Here is a 20,430-nt window from a genome sequence, read left to right as displayed (position 1 = left end):
AATTCACAAATTAAATTATAGGGGTATGCAAAAAAAAAAAAAAAAGTTGTACAAATAACAGCTCTCTTATTATATTTCTCAAACAACCACCCATCCCAATTATATCATTAAAGCCGAAGTGTATGCAAATAATATTAGCACAACCAAAAGAAATTCAATTTTACATACACCCATGGATCATATATGCAATTATGCACCACCAAAGCTATCTGGATATAATTAAATTCAACCTCGACTGCTGAGTGCTAAGCCTGCTATTGGGTTCATTTCTCATACTGCAAATGCACAGTCTAATCTTTAATTTTCTTATTCCTTCACCCTCTCAGCCACACCAATGGCCACCACCAAACCCCAAAAACTCCCCAAACTCCTTGAAACATCCACCCCGGCATAGACATATCAGTTAGATCCACCTTAGTGTAGATAATTAAAAATTGCTAGAATTTAAGGACCCAAAATAAATTTGCTAGATTTTAAGAAGTATTGGATCCTCTAATGAGTATTGAACAACTCCAGCCACTATACATAAAACTGCAAATGCAAATCATAAACCAATTTCAGAGGAGTATCCATCTTTTGTGGATCTCTTACTTGCAATCAGAACCCAATTTTACAAACCAAAAAATCTCATTTTGGACCTTTAAACTGAAATCGGAGAACTTAAGCCTATTCTTAATTCTGACCACCATGCTATAGCTTAAGGATGCACCTCTTTGTTTTCATGTTCAACGGAGAAGATGGACGGCTGGAAGAGTGAATTGCTGGATGGGTGTCGAGTGATGGTGGGTTAGGGAAACATGTACAAAAGAAAGATGACTGGATGAAAGAATGTTCTAGTAAGGACAAAAGAGTGTCAATATGAAAATTATTTAAGGGTATTGTTGGTATTCAGAAAGTTTCATTAAATTCTCCGCATGCGTTTCCTGACAGCAGATTTGAAAAGCTATCTCTTGCCCGCTTCTCCAATTCGCTGTGAGAGACCCTTCGCTTCTATTCAAAGTCGTTTTCTGTATGTTTATCAAACATAAAAATCATCAATTTCTTAAAAAAAAAAAAAAAAAAAACGCTTTATCTCCCTGAACAGCAACCTCAAACGACGCCTTAGACAAATGAAATGTACTTATAGGACTCATGTACCATTCATTTTTACATGAGAGATTTGATTAAGAGAAATTCTATAACATCTTTATTGAAAACTATAATGTGCATGAAATAAAAGCTTCTTGTATTACCTTTTACCATTACTTACATTAATAATTAAGACACTTCGATACTGGTACTGTCAAACCATCTTCACATCCAAAGACAGTGACAGACCAAGACAATTAACATGACCAACAAGTAAAGGGTATATGCTTTGTGAACCCACTAACCCCTAAACAAACTTCCTTCACTCTCTTTCTTTTTTTCTTTTCTTTTCTTTTCCCCTTTTTTTTTTCTCCTACTTCTTTTAAACAAACATCAGTGAGTTAGGCTGCGCCTGGGGCGCACTTTAACAGCCAGAGGCTTAGCCATCTCACAGGACAGCCTTAGTACCTCAGCCAAGTCCACGGTATTCTGATCCAACGGTAGCCATTCAAACTCATGCAAGAGCGTGGCAACCCAAAACGTGACAGTTGTCAACCCCAGGGCCTTTCCGGGGCAGGTCCGCCTACCGGACCCGAACGGTGCGAGCCTGAGATCCGACCCGAGAACCGAAAACTCCAACTCACCCTTTTGGGCCACAAATCTCTGGGGCACAAATTCCAGTGGGTCCACCCAAACCTCTGAGTCCCGCGATATGGACCACATATTGACCATTGCGGTGGTCCCCTCTGGCACATGATGCCCATCAATCGTCGTATCAGTGATGGCCAGCCGGGCCCATGATAGCAGTGGGCCCGGTGGGTGTAGCCTCAGCACCTCCTTCACCACAGCCGTCAGATACACCATCTCGGAGATATCAGACTCATCGACGGTTCGGGACCTCCCAACTACTTTGTCTAGTTCGTCATGGACCGTCGACTGAACATCAGGATGAAGCACCAACCTCGCTAGGATCCACTCGATCAGAACCGCGACCGTGTCCGTCCCTCTAAATATCATTTCCTGCACAAACGACCCCGTTTCATTAGTAACAAAATATTGACTTTAAACTAAGAATTCGATTCTAAAACCTGATTAAAATCAAGAATGAATGCTCTGCTTACCCAAAGCACGGCGATCATATCGGAGTCTGATAACTTATCGGGTCCTGGGAGCGAGAGCAAAACGTCAACGAAATCCGTTGATTTTTCGCCGGTTTTTTGAACCCGGTGTTCCGAAATGATTCGGCTAACGAGCCGGTTCACTTTGGGGACGAGTTTGGAGCATCTGAACCGGATTTTCTGAGCATCAAAATCGGCGAGCCAAGGAAGGTGGTCAGACCAATTGAGCATACCCAATAGGTCGTAGCCTTCATCGACCAACGCTCTAAGCTCCTCAACCTCATTACTCTCCGATTCAAGCTCGTATTTGCGTCCGAAAACAGAGCACATCATGTTGTTAAGGGACGCCGTTTTAAGCACTTTACGAACGCAAAACCCGTCGTTTTTGTGGGTCCCGAACATTGCCACCATTTCGGAAGCAATCTCGCGGCGTTGAGCCTCGGAGGCCTTGATTTGTTTAGGGCAGAAGAGATGTGCGGCCGAGATTCTCCGGAGGGTCCGCCAGTACACTCCGTACGGGGCGAACCCGATGGCTCGGTTGAACATCAGGCTGTAGGCCGATTCCTTAACAGGCCGGTCCGCGAAGACCGAGCTGTTGAGGATTTCTCGAGCCACGTCAGGGTTACACGTGACGATGACCCGAGTCTGGCCGAGGCTGAAGGCCATGAGACGCTTGGCGCAGCAAGCCTCGGCCATGGCGGCGATTTTTCGGTGGGCCAGAGAGGCCATGAGGCCCATGCTGCCTATCAAAGGCAGACCTCTGGGACCAGGAATTATAGTAGTACCAATGGAGTAGTACTTATTTTTAACGGTTGTGATTGAATATGATCGTCCCCAGGCTGGACCGCCAGGATGAGCCCAGTAAATGAGGGTGATGGCGAGCCAAGCCAGAGCCACGAGCAGAATCGGCCATGCAATGCTTTCTTGGGAGAAAGCTCTGCATTTGGAAAACAGGGCAAACACCCAGAGGCTTTCAATGTCGGTTTTCATGGTGGAGTAAAACCAGAGACTGATCAGAGAAAGCACAAATTTTAGAAAGGGAGGTGAGTTTTGATTTTGAACCAAAAACTAGCTCATCACTCGCACTATATATAGGGAAGCCACGGGGCATAATATTTTCGGTAGCTTGTATATTGGAACAGAACGCCAAAATAGTCAATTAAATTAAATTGAAATAAACCGTTATACTGAGTGAGTGAGTGTAGGCGCGTACAAGTGTACAACTGAAGAAATATTTTTTCTTTTTGTGCTATGAATTTATTGGTGGTATTTATTTTTAGTTTTATGAGTGCGCCGCCACTAGACAACAGAATTGGGCGTGTGAGTTTCACGCGCCATATGGTTTGTACTTTGTACTGTCGGCTCGGGAAGAATAGGGAGCAACCAAGTGGGTTGTTCGTACAAGAACCCGAATCCAATTGCATTTGGATCTTCCACTATTAATTTTTTTTTTTCTAATAGAAGTATAAGTTAAAACTTGGGGTGTTTATGCAATAGCGTTTGGGTATGTACGTAAACATTAATCATCTAATATTAAGATAAAAAAATAAAACAAAAATGTTTAAATATATATAGAATGTAAAGTAAATAAAGCTGTCGCTCTCCTATATACTCATGTTCTATTATTTTCATTCACTCTTTGTTTTGTTGGGAGGGGGGCTGAGGTGGGGCTGAGGTGGGTAATAGTCATATGAGCTACATCTTTATTAGAGGATGGTACACTATGTGATTGGTTAAGATGATTTCAATAATTATATTTATATAAATAAATAAGTGCCAAAGAAAAAAATTATATAAACACTTCAAGTAAAAAGTGTCAGTTGGGAATCAAATTTGTTAGAAAGAAATCCATGCAAATATATTCCGGGGGAAAAATGACGTATTTTTGGAGTCATTTGTATTTAAATTGATATTTTTAGAATTTTTTGAGTCCACTTATTAAGTAAGTGAAAGCAAATTCCTCACATTCTTTCAGCCTATTCCATCACCACCCATAGTCCACATCCTTCTCAACCTCAAGGTCTAGCTCATCCTACAAGGATGGCTTTGTCCCTATGTGTACCGCTATTTGGTATAACAAGGTTATGTCTTTAGTAGGGTTGACATGTTCAAGTATGAGGTTAGCAGAGTTGACAATTAATTGATAATATTAACATAATTGATAAATAAGTTGAGTTATTGTAATCACGTAATCTTGACACAACAATTCTATTTAACTAGTATTATGCAAAAATAAATGAGTAATTTTTGTCTTTTTTTGATAGGGTATTATGCAAACTGCCAATCCTTGTAGAAGTATGAGTTTATTGTTATGGACCTATGGTACATTCATTTTACTATTCAAATACTTTATAACATTTTAAAGTATTTTTGTGTGTGTTCAAATATTCGTGTGCTCGACGTCTCACACGTCAAACTCTTGCATCCCATTTTTGGCTGCCAAATTTTTGACCTGGAGCTTGTGCTATTGAAAACACAAAATTACTTACCTCATAAACAATAAATTAAAAAATGGAATGACTTGGTAATTTCTTAAACCTCTTTTTTATCAATAAACCTCTTTTTTCCTTAATTCAAACTACTCTTTCTCATCAATTTAAAAATAATATCCTAAAGAAATCAATTTAGAAATAATAAAAAAGCCATAAGAAATTTCAAGATTAAAATTAGAAAGAAATCAACACTTGCGTATACAAATCTTCACGTAATTTCAGTTTTGTGGTTAGCGCCTGATGAGTAGTTGTCTAGTTGACATGAAAGAGCGCGTAAAGCAGACATTTTCCCTGGAGGTGTCGATGGCAACCGTAAATTCAGATTCCGTTGTCCGACACGTAGCGGCGTTTGGCGTGACGTTGTTGGGTGAGGGGGCTTAGGTGCACATGAGGGCCATGCACTCATGGCCTGTGTAAAAGAGCGAGTATGGTTCACCGCTGTTTTACAGACACGTGGCGGTAGCATGCGATGTACAGGAGTCATGAGTCATGAGGCTGACAGCTCCTACCCAGGTTCCAAAGCTCCTGACCATTTGTGGATACGCTAGACGTATGTGGCACTCACTTTGGGTTAAAATAATTTTTTGTTTTACCACAGCAAACATCATTCTAGGTTAAAATACGTGTATATGCATAATCAAAAATTTATAAATAAGTAATATATTACTTATATATAATTTAAATTGATAAATAGGTGGCAGCTTAGTTACTCGCCGTAAACGTATATAAAGATTCGAAGATTCTATTTTTGTTTTTATTTTGTCTCTGGAGAATTTGAAGATTCTATTTTTATAGTTCGCTTTGAACTCATGATATTTTAAAATCGGCTAAATATAATTATGCTATACATATTATATGTTGTGATTTGTAAATAAGGAAAAGATTTTGTGCTCTAATAAGAGAGAAGATTTAATTATGTGCCCTAGTCTGATATGACAAAATTATTTTACATACATCACTATTTATTTGCCACATCAGATTAATATCATTATTGTTAAAATACTAACTTGCCCAACTCAAATCTAATGACTGCAAATCTTATTTAATTAATAAGAATATCTGTATCACTTATTTCCTTAAATTCTAATTCACTTCCACTTTAGGAGCGTAAATATACTCAAGCAATATTTGAAAAAAAACCTTAATATTTTGATAAATGTATGAATGAGTATTATACTTAAAATTCATTAATTATTATAGATTTCTATAACATAAGTGATTCCTTGTTAAAAAGTATAAAAACATAAAGTATAGATGTTTTTAGACTGCGAATCTTAATAATTGATTATGTTAAGTTTTATGTTCACCATAATATATGGTCCAAATTTATAGTTTAACTATGCGCATTATTATCCGTTAATTTGAAAAAATAAATTACACTTATAATGCCTTTGTAATTGCCTAATTATAATAGAAAATTATGATTAAATATTAAATATCAAATATCAATAATTTTTCAGCAAAGCATCAAGACACTATTATTTTTTTTGTTTAGGTATTAATTAACCTAGAACAATATATTTTGGATTAGGTCATAAATCAGTTTGCTATACACATATTCAAAATTTGAAATTCATAAAAATTCAAAGTTTATAAAAGTTTAGTGCTTTTGATTTAGGCTTAGTAGATGAAACCTATAATCTAGAGACTAAACATTAAAGTTTAAGCATTGCAAACATTGAAAAAACAATAAATCAATAAAAAGTTGTGACTGTTAAACAGTTACAGCTCGATAGAACTATATTTTTTTAAGTTGGTACATAAACTGAAATTTAATATCTAAAATGAAATGACATAAATATTTTAATATTTAAAATAAAATAACATTGAAATTTAATACATAAAATCAATGAACTTTAATTACAATGTGGTACGCGTGTGATGTTATGGTCACTCCGAAGAGGCAAATATTAAACTACACGTATGGTTATTTTTTTATTTTATTTTTGTTAGAAAATACACATATGGTTGATGAGAGCTGGTTGTATCGCTAGCGTGCCTAGCAAGCTATATAGTATATACATGGGGCCCATTTTGGGATTGCATGTATGTGTTTACTTCTCGAGGGTGCTCCATGGACGGCTTGGATTTGTGAAGCTACGCACGCTGCACTACCCTCCCGTAGATTCTGTATATTTTTTTGTTTCTTTTTCTGGTCAATACCATGCGGTCAAATGAATATTATTTAAATCTGTCGCTTTTTTACAAAAATAAAAATAAAAATCCTGTCACTTGAAAGACTCTGCTACCTAGACCAGGAATAGATTCAGGTCAATACACAATGGGTAGTGTACTAGCTAGTGGTGTTTTCCCTTTATCTTGTATTTATTAATTTGATTAATTCTATGTGGGCATCAATGAATTTGTCGAATGTAAATTTGTCTTAATTGTAACAAATTACGTGACCTATATATATATCACCTTGATTTTGTGATGACTGTTGACCATCATTATATTTAGGCATTTAGCCATTTGAACGTGTGACACTAAGGAATGCATATGATAACATAGACTCACCCACTTCTACATGTTCGTTTATCATAAAATAGTGCAACTCCTTTTATGTGCACGTAAGTAAGTAGTGAAAATTATATTAGGATAAATTCATTCTTCACGATTTTGTTAACGTCAATTGTCCACCGATATATAAATAATTAATAGTCATTGATTTATGTGAATCATATAGTGAATTTTAGATTAATAAGTGGATTAACATATTCTATTTCACTTACCATCTATAAGGATGTCAATTTCCTTCTTTGAAATAACTTCATCAATATGATAACAAGATATACATATTGGACTATTTAACTATATATATGTGTACTAGCTAATTTGTATTTTAGTCTTTATACTCAACATGCTTAGGTAAGCTAGTTTCTTGGGAGTTTTTTCTTAGCTTAATTCTAGGGACTTAGACTTTTCAAAGAACCTTAAAAATTTAAATTTTTTGAATATTTCTAAGAAGGATCCATGAGCATGACTAAAGAGTTAATTAATCCCTTAATGGGAAACAGTAAATTTAATTAATAGAACTCCATGAGGGCATTGAATATGTATATTATAAAGTGCAGACTATAAGAGCTAGCAAATTAAATGTACCCATCAATTGTGGTTACCCTCTTGCAGGAGACCAACAAACTTCATGGAAATTTCCCATGTTGGTCACTTGTGGATAATTGATTAATTATACATAAATTATAAATTTTCCAAAGGCCAAGACATGAATGCCACCATCATAGCTTAATTACTACATGTTATACAATATAAGGAATCAAACGCATGCATTGTCCGAATCTTTCAAAGATGGTGATGTGTCATGTCATATAGACTCATATATGCATGCATGGGTGGTAAGGACAAGACATGAATGGACGAAATTGAAGTGAAGGAAGGTAGAAAATGAGCCAACAATACTATAATACCAGTATACCATGCATTGCTATTTGTAGAATAACCAGCTCATGAGTGAGAATAGTAATATTTTCTTAATGTGGGTCTTAAAACTAATTAGAAATTAACACAACGATACAAACTAATTAGAAATTAGAAATTATATATGTTTGAATCAAACTGTACGTCCTAGTCTCCGAGAGAGAGAGAGAGAGAGAGAGAGAGAGAGAGAGAGAGAGAGAGAGAGAGATGGTCATGAATATTAAATAGTTGAATAAAAATAGAATTTCTATGCAAGAGAGTAAGAATCTGCAGCCACTACACTATAATCACATAAAAGAACTTGAAATTCATTAAGTTTTTCTTTCTTCTTTTTTGAATGTGAACTTGAAAATACGTGGGGTGGTAGGTAGAGATCGAAATTAAAGATTAATGGTGTAATTAAATAGCGGAGATTGCTAAGTCATTTAGGGGGTGTCCCCAACTTAGATTTTAATAAATTTCAATGAACTTTAAGTGTTCCCAACTCAGATTTTAATAGATTCCAATGAAATCCAGGTATCTTCAAAAAGTCATGGATTTCATTAAGTGAAGGATTTTAATGGATTTGGATGGATTTAGATGGATTTGAATGCATTTTTTACACATAACAAATTCCATGAGAATTCTACTCAATTTCTTTAGATTTTGATAGATTCTATTGATTTAAAATTCATTAAACTTCTTTAAAATCTGAGTTGGAGACACCCCCCTTAGTTGTACTAGGAATTGATCGAATTTGTACGTACAAGTCTATGTCCCTACTCCCTATGATATATATTATTTTCATTTCATATTCGAAGCAAATTATCCATGATCATCAAGTGGCGGCATTTTCAATCAATCGATGAAACTTATGCAATTTTCTTAGGTCTTCTCGGGAATATGGGCGTTTAGGCGGATTGAGCATGTTGTGCATGTATAAAACGTTGTAGCTTACCAAGATTAACTTGCATATATATATATATATATATATATATGTTCAGAGATCCAACACCAAGAGTCCAACAACTTAATTTGTTCTTTTATCTCTTCCATATTCCAATTTCCAGTATAATGCCCTCATTGATTCCCAACCCCAACCCCCCTCAAAAAAAAAAACACTTTGCGCATGAATCCACTCCTCAAATGGTAATTATTAATATTATTATTTTATTATCGGTTGTTCCAATTGAAACGCATGCACATATTAAAAGAGTATGCAATTACAAAGAAAGTCCTGCCCAAAACCAAAAAGCCAGATCGAGCCCTTGTGCATGAACTCCTACCCAAATGGTAGTTAGAGTAAATCATGTTAAATTTATACATTGGTTGAATAGGTTTCACAAGTCCATGCCATTATCGGTCATAAATTCATAATAATTAAGGCATGCATGCTTCTTCTACCTCATCATTTGACTAAATCATCCCGTCCAACCCTGCACTATTTACACTTTCAAAGATTTCTCATTAATTAAAAAAAGGTAAATTAAATATTTATGTCTCTATATTTCGACTTGAAATCACATTTAGTCCTCGTGGTTTAAATTTTATGAATTTGGACATTGTGTTTTAGGCTGTTTACAATCTTAGGACATTCTGTATTCAACATGAAATTTTTTCTCAAATAGAAAACTAATGATTTGTTTAAATTCGCAAATTTTACTCATGAATTATCGAAAATTATGTAAGTAGCATTGAATTTGACTTTCAAATAATAATTTAAATATTTCCATGCATAAATCGATGATTGATACTCCTAAGTATTAATTAGTAGGGGTGCAAAATCAGTTGCAGCCATTCAAATTGTCGGTCTAACAAGTACATTTCTTGACACGGTGTTACGTATCAATTGGAGAAGGAAATTTATTCTCGTGCATTGAAATATTGACATTATGATCTTAATCCTAACCATTTTCTTATATCAAATTCCCTTTTTCACTTGGACTAGTTTTAAAGAATTAATTCTATTATGTTTTTCTTTGAATTCATAACAATTCTCATTGTGGCATACACTATTGAAAATCAAAATTACTTTTCAAATTAACGAGTGAATTAATAAGAAATCTCAGTATATATGGATTTGATTAGCTCAATTTTGCAATAAGGTCAAGTACGTTAATTAACAATCCAATATTTTTTTAGTGGGCATGGCTAGTTGGGACCTAACCCACTTGGTTTAAACAATTCCCACGATCGATGATTGGATTCTATGCCATATAATAATCTAAGTGACACAAGTTCCTCTTTGACTGGCTTTGGTGGGGTGGGGGAGGTCTAAAAGATTCTTGACTTTTAACTATTTTCAATTTTAATTCCTTTCAACACTTGAATCTTTGAATATTAATATGGAGCATTATATTTGCTCCTTCAAAGAGCTAATTAAGCTAGCTCTCTTCTCTTTTTGGGGTTCTTCAGGCATAAATTGATGATAGATCACCCTTGCAAATGCCACTTTCTTTTGACTGGAAAAAGTTGAACAGGGGTAACTCACAAGTTCAATTATATTGGGTCCTACATTTAGATTTGCTGCTTCTCAAATATCACTGAAAATGATTCCAATTTACTGACTCACTGTGTTGTGTTGTCTAGATCTGTCCCTCTTTTGAATTTGGTTAATAGGAAAGATTTTGTTGTCACAAATGTCAATTATATATCCTTCCCATAAGGAAAGTCAAATAAAAACAAAGTGAGTGTCAATTATCCTTCACAAATAATTAGAGTGCTTAGCAGAGGATCCAGATTCTAAATTGATGATGCAGATAGGTTAGCCCAATTGAAGGAGAAATTGTGAGGGATGCTTACTTTAAATGAGAACCAACTTTAGGAAATTGTATGGCATATATATATAACCAAAGTGCAACCAACTAGGTTAAACAATAAAAGCATAATCTTGAGTTCATGTTCCCAATTTCCTTTGTGCAGATTTGATTCTTGATGCAAATAATTGTTTATAATTTTAAAAGGCCGTATACAACTTGCATGCTCAATATTGATCACCAGACCTATGCACAAGTTTCATTTTCCAAATCCAATAATATTAGTCCAATTCTTAAAGTTTGGTTGGTGCCAAACAACCCAAAAGTACAGTCTCAAAGATCTAAAACCAAAGTACTGCATATGCCACCCACGTACACATAGAAAAATTAATAGCGTATTAACTTTAATCATCAATACATTGCATATTTGCATGCATTACTCGAATGATATATCTAATTAGATGGTGTACATTATAATATGCATTGTGCATGCAAATAACTAATTAATCAATTGTTTGTTTCACATCTCAATCCACGTTAGGGATCAAGATAATGATAGTTATATGATGATTATGGAGTTAGTCTTTGGCTGCATTGGAATCATATCTTGGTTTCAATCAAAATTAATTATGAAGGGGATATTATGCTAATTTTTTCACTAAGATACTCAGACCAACTTTGTCCAGCATGCATGCAAATATGCAATGATGCAAGTTGTTTAATAACTATTTATAGAGAGAACATTTTCGATCTGCTCACGAACTTTAATTCAAGTGTCATGGATGGAGTGGGGCGAGCTAAGAATAAATTTTAAGTTCTAAAGGTTTGTTCCATTGATTGGTGCAAAAATTATACAGTTGTCAGTCAATTATGCATGCGTGAACGACTGATGCTGTTTAACATTTTTCTGAAAATGGATCTCATATAAACAAGAAGAGATAAAATAAAATATAAAAAAAACTTTTCCTAACAACTTGAGTTGTAAGGTGTCCTACTTTTCCTAACAACTTGAGTTGTAAGGTGTCCTTTGGCATTAGCCATAAGCTAGAGCATAGTTTTTTGTGGGATGTAAGTAAAGATATCATTTTTGTTTTATGGTGTTTAATGAATAATGACACAAATAGTTACGGTTGGTATGTAACAGTAAGTGAAGCATAAAAAACCTAATTAATTAATTAATTGGTGGAGGTAGTGATGGGCAAGAACCAAGAAGAAGGAGTAAAGGCCACCCCAAGTGGAATCTTGATTTTTATATATATATATATATATATATTATATTTTTTGTTTTTGAGACAAATCTTGATTTATATATTGGAAGTGCAAAGATTTCTATATATTTTAAGATTATGGCCCGACAAATAAAGAAAGAAAATCTTGTCTTAGATTTAAAGCTTTTTTATATTTTACCTATATGAATTTTGGGTTCAATCTCACTTCACTACCTAAAAAGAAAATTGTGCTAATTTACTACCTAAATTAAATATTTATTATAATGTATTATCTTTGGCTTATTTTGTACCCTTATTTTTAATAAAAGGTTAGATAAAATGAGTCACAGGTGATGCATTGTAATAAATTTTTAATTCATGTGGTAAATTGACACAATTATTTTTTAAGATAATGAAGTGAGATTGAGTTCAAAGTTCAAATAAATAAAGTATAAAAAAACCTAAATTTGATTGTAGCACCTAGCTAGCTAGTACCCTATTTGTATCTTATGATCTAATTTGATCCGATCCACCATCTTTGTTGCTGCTGTTTAATAAACCACACCGACAGTGAGTTTTGTTTCTTTTTTCTTTAACCATTCTTTTCAGTAAGGACAAAAATTTTTACCATTCATTCTTTCATCAAATACAAAATTTCAATAAATTCTAAATACAAATTAAACAATGTCGACATATACTGATATACACAATCTTTTTCCACTCAATTTCAGTACCCCCAACTACATGAAAACCTGTATGACAATTTAATTATAATTCTAATTAAATAGGTTTCAGCATCTTATTAGCTGGAAATTAGCTAGAAATCAAAGAACTCAGTTGACTTAAGAGGGTCAAATCCGAAAACAAAGGTCAACATGGAATGTCAATTATGTCATATTTTGGCTTTCAATTTTGGTGGAAGTTTTGCACGTTAAAGTCTAGTGGTAGTAGCATAGTAGGTAGGTAAATGGGCAGTCACATCTTCTACCCGATTAATATCTCATGCACAGAGTGAATTTAGTGAAAGTGAAATATGAAAAAGAGTATGCCAGACACACCTTTACCACTAATCTGCAATTAGGCAAGTGATTGACAGTTTTCTCATGATAATTAATCAATTAAATGATGTGAGAATATCCTTTGTAATTTTCAACTTAATTGTCAATCCTTGACCTTACAATTTAGTAAATAATTCCCAAAGAAAACCTTTCATAATTACAAACACAATAAAATTATAAAGCATGAAAGTGTCATTTAATATTTTTAATGTATTCGATTTGTTCAGCATATACCTTAGAAGATGCTGTAAGGTTATAATACTAAACCTGTCATTAGTTTTTTTTAATTAAAAGAAAAGGGTAAACACCTTAAACATTTCCAAATTGGTACATTATTTTTGTTTTTCTTTGTCAACTGTTGAGAGGACACAAACTAGGCCAAGCACTACTTGACAGTATAGCATCTCTTATTTTTGCTTGACCTTAATCTAAACCCCTTTATCTTTCTAGTTTTGAGTTTTATTAGTAAATCCTGAACCATAAAGGATTATTCTAGTCTTATCTTATAAAAATTGTTCTTACATTGCTGAAAACTAGTTTTGTTTTCTATGACTTGAACACTTACGAGGCTCGGTTGCGGGCCAAACCCCATTTTATTACGATGCTTTGTTTGATTTGATTGCTGAGACGGTAGAAATGTACTACTAAATTTCATTCTGTTTTCTATATGCTAATGGACTATGCACAATGGGTATTTTTTTATTTGTGGTCTGAAAACTTCTTCAAAAAAGCCCAAAAGAAGCAAGAGCGCTATTGGGCTATAAGCAGGATGGGCTTTTCATTTTCATCTGTTTTTGTGGTTTTACTATAAGAAAATAAAGGTATTCACTATTCAGAAAGGTAATTCACTATTCAGTAAGGTAGTCAGAACAAGAGCTTTTCAAGTGCAAAATAATGTTACAGGTGTACATATTGATTAGTGAGGCATCAAATTTAAAAGGGAGTTAAATTCAAAGTAAAACAAACTGTAAACTTTGAAATGAAGATTGTGTTATCATCCAAAAATCAGGTACTACCTACTATCTTTCTGGGTGTTGTATAGAAGTTTGGTTGACAGAATGCCCAGACATTTCAGAGACCCTTAGGATCAGTCCATCAATGTCAACTGGGAGAAGCAGTTTTCGCCACAGACACCCGGTGGAGAATACCTCTGGGGGTTGAACAATCATAGTCATATCATTAGTTCTATGCAACATTCCAAATACGGTCACAGAGCTGCCTTCTTGTACATACCTGCCAAAACTCATGCAAATATGCAGTACATGAGCACTTAAGAAGCATGCACATATGAAAGCAGAAGGGTACTTAATTAAGATTCTAGTGTAAAATTGGATTACCCTTCCTCCAGACGTAGTAGACGGGATTCAACTGAGAGATTTCTCTCACGCAACCATTTCCTCAAGTGAGGAGAGAGCATTCTGCATTGTGTTTTAATGTTGACAAGTTTGCTCTCAACGATCAGTGGAATAACTTTACAACCAGAACCAGCTTTGACAATAGCTCTAAGACCAGACTTCCGATCAGTTAAGTAAAAGTCTGTGGAGAATCTCTGTCAGGTGGAAAGCCGAAGCAAAAGAAAAAAAATTATAATCACAAATAGACAGATATTTTCTATTTTTCATTGTTCAAATCGAACAAGTATAGGGTAGCAAATGCAGATTTTGAAGCAAACAGATCCACACCAATTTTTATTGTATGTACAATACTATTTAGATGCATTTGGCTGGTTTAATTTCAATAGCAAGTATGTGAAGTTTATATTTAGTAAAATGACTATAACTTGAAATATTAAAAGCATAATATGTATTAAAAAGAATGAAAAAGACTTCAAATGTATATTATCCATACTATTTACAGAAAACGTTAACTACTGAAATTTATTCCTTAACAAGGTACTTTTGTCCAGTAAAGCTTTAACACATTCTCATTTTTATATAGAGTACAGATACAATATCCCCACAAAGATTTTAAATGTATTCCTTAATGGTCTACTATTTTTTGTACCAAACACCCTTTCATATGCTCATTTAAAGATCAGAAAGAAAAACTAATTATAAGCCTGAAACTGATTATAATCCCCACAGATTCATCTTCCAACTTTTTCTACCAGCATCTTATGCCCAATTGTTGACCATTGCAGATTGATGCTGAAAAATACAGACAAAGCAATTCAAGGTAACAAAAGGAGCAAAGCCTGAGGCCTTCAAAGTTCAAACCTTGCAAAGCTGTATGGTGCAAAAGGCTGAGTGGGGAAAAAACAATGATCACAATAGATGTAAGCATGTCCAGATAAAGGAGCCACAAGCCAGGAAAGAGTAAATTCAGATAAATCTACCTGATAAATGACAGGTAGGAAGAGTCTAGAGTTAAATGGGGAATAAAAAAAAGTAATTTGGATGAGGTCGTAGTACTGCGATGGCAAAATGAAGTCCAGAGTAAGTTGAGGTTCAACAAGATCACAAGGATGTGGAAGAAAACATGACCATCAAAAAACCAAAAATGTTTTGAGTGTCAAATAAGCATCCCAATCTGGTAAAGTTAATTAAATGCATAAAATTAGCTCGAAGTATGAAAGAACTTGGAAACAGGCATACATCATTTATCCATCTCATGAACACAATCAACCTATTTGATCAAATTAAAAGGACAAGCAAGAGTCTTTTTGGTGATCTACATGGCTACCGAAGAACATTACCTCACAATATTCCAAACGCCACTGGAAGCATGACCTCTTGACATTGACTGGGTGTAGAGTTAATCCCCTGTATTCATACAAAAGAGTAGAGGCATAGATACATCTGGTAGCCTTTTCATATGAAGATTCCAGGGAGAGACTCCCACATGATGCAAGCTGAAATCATCAAAGTAACACATTATGATTGGCCCTCAAACAAATCGAAGAAAATTATAACCAACCAATAGGATAAAGCACATATTGAATGACAGAAGAGAAACCCCAAGAAATGAGCATGAGAATGAACAGGAAAGGTTAACCATAATGCAGCTATCAACAAGTTTAGAGACCACCGCGCATCACATGCACAATCAGCTTGTTAGAGCCTTACTTCATAACTAATCTAGTAAGCATAGTGTTGAAATAGGTCTTCATTAGATAAAGATTGAAATAGAAGGATTGCTTACTAAAGTTGTTCAAGATTTCATACAATATTCTCAATTAGTTCCTATACAGAAAGTAGATAGTGAAAGTGCTGCATCCATCATCAACATATGATTGCAACAAAGCTTGAACCATCCAAGCTTTGTGGTCACTCGCAAACACTTAATTTAGTTCAATGAGACCAAACAAGTTTTTCTGATTTTCAACTGCTAACAAGTAATCTGAAATAAGTCAACTGTGTTTCATTTGATTTCTAAGAATAATAATTGCATTTGATATTCTTTTTGTTTGAATTGCCAGAAACCCAACAGAGGGCATGTTTCTTAAAGACCATATAATCTGCCACATATACTGATATACATAATGATATTAGACAATAAAATAAATTAGAGAAAAAAAACAGAAATAGAAATAGAGTACTAAATTACTAATTGCATTTCAAGCTATAGTTTATCAATGCCCTGCTTAATTGTGGAGAAAATACGAAGTCGTTTATTGTTGCAACAACTACAAGTATATATCCTTCCAGAAGACTAAACAAAGTAACAACTGTAAGGCTCCCCAATTTTTCCTTTTGTTTTCCTCCAATTTCTCAGCAACCAAACATATATAGTCCAAACCACATTACACTCCAATAACACCTTCCCATTAGGAATTACAGAAAATAAAAATAAAAAATAAAGAGAGCGCCCCTTTAGGAATTACAAGAAACCCATATCGGAAAATGAGCTAAAAGAGTGAAAAAACAAAAAAAACAAAAAAAATAGTACCCCAGTGATCTTCACTAGCTGTCCATGTTGGGCGAGGCGAAGGTCAGACTCAGGAAGAGAGTTGAGAAAGAAAAAGGCTGCAGCTTTGGTTGCCCAATGACGCGTGTTCCAGACAATGAAGGCGAGGACGAGAGCAGAGAGCAGAAGGAAAGCGACGAAGAAGAGGGCGTTGTGAACCGCAATGAGGATGAAGATGGAGACTGAGAGGCCTAACAAGAAGATGGGTATGAGAATGTAGAGAACCAAAGATGGTATGGGCTTGAAGGTGCTGCTATAGTGGTCTCTCAGAGCTGCATTGGAGAGGTCGTTCATTACTACTTCGGCTAAAGCACCCACCTTTACTCAAACCAGTAACAGAGAGCATGAAGATGGAGACGATGGGTGTTGAAACGTCGTTGGTTTCGTGTGGTCCAGCAGCCAAACGCCCTGCCGTTTGGAAACCTAACAATACGCCGCCGTATCGGTCGATGCCATCTGGCACTGGACCGCTTTGAAAAATGAAACGGTGCGTTGTCTGTGACTGTAATGACTAATGAACACAGAACACGAAGCACTGTTTCTGTTTCCCGTGTTGGTGTTTTTATTTGGTCCAAATTACGTTTTCAGATCTTATAGTTGAGACCAAATTAAATTTCGATATCTGTATTTTTATTGTGCCAATTTTATTTCTATAATTTCTTAACAGTTGCAATTCAAGAATATATGCTTAATTCTATTAATTTTTGCAATTGTTGAGTAACCCAAATTCAATCTACCCTCTCACAAATAATAAAATAGTATATTAATTTAATTAACAAAAATAGTATGTGAAGTTCGGGATTTTTTTTTTTTTGGCCAACGAAGTTCGAAGTATTTTAGATAGTGACAAATCAATAATAAAGCTAAGCCTAAAATACCATCACTTGTGCACTCACAAATTATTTTTGTAAGACAAATTTGTCGAAATAAAAAATATATCTTCAAATTGCAACCATCAGAAAACTAATTGGCACAACTGAAAATATAGGAACCAAAATAAAATTTGGCCTAAACTACATAAACCGAAAACGTAATTTACCCTATTACTTATTGACTTTTTCAGCAAACACGCCAGTACAGGTTAGGAAATGGTCGTTTCGTTCTTCTCCTCCTTCCCCAAGTAAGTGTTGGTTTTCAGAGCTTTCCGAAGGTTCAAAACAACTATGCTTCCTAGACAAATCAAAAGGCATAGCATAGCTATAACCATCGATTTCATGTATATTAACTGGAGGTACTTTTGTCATTTCGAAAAAGTTTAGAAGTTCATTTTTTTGTTTCAATTTAGTCTTTGAAGTTTTAATTTTTATAATGAAAGCAATTTCTCTTGGATACTTTGATGTCATTCCTCACAAAGTTATAATATGTCTATTTATTTATTTTTCTTTTTTTTCTTGTCATTGGCCTTGGCAAATAATTAGCATTAGAAGTTGATGTTTGTGATAAAGTGCAGTGTGAAACTTGTGTATAAAATGGGCAATTAGCACCCTAAATAGAACATGCTCACATATATATGTTAGATGCTAAATTAAAACAGGGTTCAGGGTTTATTGTTGATCCTACAAAATTCTAGTTGAGTCACTTTGAGCACATACGTACATGTGTACGCGTGTGTGTGTGTGTGTTGGTCTATATATACATACATACAAGCATTCTCATGGACACTAGCACACACATATATATGTTAGAGAACACTCCTTGTTAACGTGTACAAATCTAACAAGTAAACGAATACTAACTAGGATTCCTTGATGAACAAGGAGTGTTCTCTAACAATATAGAGGCACACATAACACATTGCTCATACATATTCTCATTGAAAGCTTATACACTCCTCTGGCTCCCCCTTATCTTTGTTGGTCTCAAAGTTGCATCCCTCTATATGAAACAATGGTGCTCAGTGCCCACAACCATGCATTAATAAGCAGTGTCTGCCCTCTGCAGTGGCATCAAGAACAATTAAACGTCAAGAGCTAATGTGAATTGAATGATGTCCCCCTCTTTCTTGAGTCCAACAGATGAAAGATTATAATTTTGCACACATTTTCTCTTTTTTTAAGACCAGAAGTCCCACCACTGATAATCACTACTTATTGATTCATCAAAGAGGCCATCAGGGTTCAATCTGCCCCAATCTTCAGTGGATGTTAGGGACCCATCTGCAGATTCCACCAAGTTCACAAGGTTGGGTTCCTCATCCTCAAGTCCAAAGTACTCTGCCTTTATGCTGCTATCATCATCTGATGGCAGTACCCCAAGCCCATGTTCTGATTTTTGATCCATCATTGATGACAACTTGTTAGCCTTCACCTCATCATGAGATTCAGACCTGGTGCCATCTCCATTGTCTGATTCACCATCCATGCTACTAGTACTGTTCATAGCTACACCTAATTCCCCACCACAACTCTGCCTTTCCTCTTTTGGCCTTTGCATCAAATCATTCAGCTTCTGCAACTGTCACAAAATAAGACATACATATCAGTCTTAACTACAAATTAACAAAAACAGGATTAATTTGTCAAGTTGAACACACACACACACACACACACACACACATATATATAGTACCTGAATAACTAAGGCCTGCTTTTCTTTCTTGAGAGCTTCAAACCTGGAAGCCAAGTTGTTGTAATTGGCTCTTAGTAAGCTGTAGTCTCTTTCAAGCTGCTTGGACTTCCATCGAGCTCTCTTGTTCTGAAACCAAATTGCAACCTGTCTTGGTTGCAACCCCAGGTCTTTGGCCAGCTGCAGCTTCTTTCTAGGCTCAAGCCTTGACTCAGACTCAAAGATGGACTCCAATGATCTAATCTGATCATCACTGAACCTCTTCTTGTTCTTCTTCTTCTTCCTCATAGTGGCAAAAGCCTCATCAGCTTCTTCTGATGTGGGAGAATATTCAACTTGGTCCAACAACATCTTGTTGGGATCTGCTGCTGCACATACCTAGCTAGCTAGCACCAGTGTACTTGGGAATGTTTTGGGAGTGTGTGCTTTTTATGCACATATTTTGTTGGCTTCAAGCTAAGAGAATTGTGAGTGTGTGTATGTCATGGTTTTTGGGTCTGACTGGGTTGTGACTTGTGATTGAGCTGCTGCTTTATATCCAAAATCTATGGGGGGGCTCTGATAGCGTATAGTGCTTTTCCTCTCTGCATTTATCATAAACATTTTCCAATTTTTTAGTTTTTTCTCTCCTGACTCATGGGCCTCATGGCATTTTCGATATTAATTAGTTGGCTACATTTTATTTTTGGTCCATGTAGTTTGAATTAGGTTTTACTTTGGTTCATGTACTTTCAATTGTTCTAATTTTGATCATGTACTTTAGAAATTGTTGCAATTTAAGAACACGTTAGTATTTTTATTTATTAATTTGTTAAATTGATCATTAAATCATTAATATTATGTAA

At 35.0% G+C, this 20,430-nt stretch overlaps 3 protein-coding genes across 3 annotated transcripts; all 3 read right to left on the bottom strand.

Moving 5' to 3' along the window:
• Positions 1 to 1,238: 1,238 nt before the first annotated feature.
• Positions 1,239 to 3,301, bottom strand: LOC147290387 (cytochrome P450 78A9-like). Its single transcript, XM_086236334.1, has 2 exons — positions 2,190 to 3,301; positions 1,239 to 2,088 (listed from the first exon to the last, which is right to left on the bottom strand). Exons 1-2 carry the CDS (start codon positions 3,174 to 3,176, stop codon positions 1,462 to 1,464), a joined length of 1,614 nt encoding a protein of 537 aa, XP_086092460.1. The 5' UTR covers positions 3,177 to 3,301; the 3' UTR covers positions 1,239 to 1,461.
• A 10,705-nt stretch (positions 3,302 to 14,006) lies between these two features.
• LOC147290386 (protein SHOU4-like) lies at positions 14,007 to 17,449 on the bottom strand. The gene is made up of 4 exons (XM_086238498.1): positions 17,003 to 17,449; positions 15,810 to 15,965; positions 14,452 to 14,663; positions 14,007 to 14,347 (listed from the first exon to the last, which is right to left on the bottom strand). The coding sequence occupies exons 1-4, from the start codon at positions 17,312 to 17,314 to the stop codon at positions 14,134 to 14,136; spliced, it is 894 nt and encodes a 297-aa protein (XP_086094624.1). The 5' UTR covers positions 17,315 to 17,449; the 3' UTR covers positions 14,007 to 14,133.
• A 1,213-nt stretch (positions 17,450 to 18,662) lies between these two features.
• Positions 18,663 to 20,074, bottom strand: HB-12 (homeobox 12). The gene is made up of 2 exons (XM_086237448.1): positions 19,589 to 20,074; positions 18,663 to 19,474 (listed from the first exon to the last, which is right to left on the bottom strand). The coding sequence occupies exons 1-2, from the start codon at positions 19,934 to 19,936 to the stop codon at positions 19,073 to 19,075; spliced, it is 750 nt and encodes a 249-aa protein (XP_086093574.1). The 5' UTR covers positions 19,937 to 20,074; the 3' UTR covers positions 18,663 to 19,072.
• Positions 20,075 to 20,430: the final 356 nt, after the last annotated feature.

Source organism: Dryas octopetala, chromosome 3, assembly GCF_963921425.1.
Source record: "Dryas octopetala chromosome 3, drDryOcto1.1, whole genome shotgun sequence".
Lineage (NCBI taxonomy): Eukaryota > Viridiplantae > Streptophyta > Magnoliopsida > Rosales > Rosaceae > Dryas > Dryas octopetala.
The sequence above is the reverse complement of the archived record's forward strand: the minus strand, read 5'-3'. Positions and strand labels throughout refer to the sequence as shown.

What these genes read in the sequence shown, in the direction of transcription:
- LOC147290387 (XM_086236334.1), bottom strand. Translation starts at nt 3,176, where the DNA reads ATGAAAACCGACATTGAAAGCCTCTGGGTGTTTGCCCTGTTTTCCAAA. An exon ending in ATATGATCGCCGTGCTTTGG is followed by an intron (nt 2,089 to 2,189) that starts GTAAGCAGAGCA and finishes TCGTTTGTGCAG; the next exon opens with GAAATGATATTTAGAGGGAC.
- LOC147290386 (XM_086238498.1), bottom strand. Translation starts at nt 17,314, where the DNA reads ATGAACGACCTCTCCAATGCAGCTCTGAGAGACCACTATAGCAGCACC. An exon ending in GGCGTTTGGAATATTGTGAG is followed by an intron (nt 14,664 to 15,809) that starts GTAATGTTCTTC and finishes TCCACCTGACAG; the next exon opens with AGATTCTCCACAGACTTTTA. An exon ending in CTACTACGTCTGGAGGAAGG is followed by an intron (nt 14,348 to 14,451) that starts GTAATCCAATTT and finishes GAGTTTTGGCAG; the next exon opens with GTATGTACAAGAAGGCAGCT.
- HB-12 (XM_086237448.1), bottom strand. Translation starts at nt 19,936, where the DNA reads ATGTTGTTGGACCAAGTTGAATATTCTCCCACATCAGAAGAAGCTGAT. An exon ending in AGCAGGCCTTAGTTATTCAG is followed by an intron (nt 19,475 to 19,588) that starts GTACTATATATA and finishes ATTTTGTGACAG; the next exon opens with TTGCAGAAGCTGAATGATTT.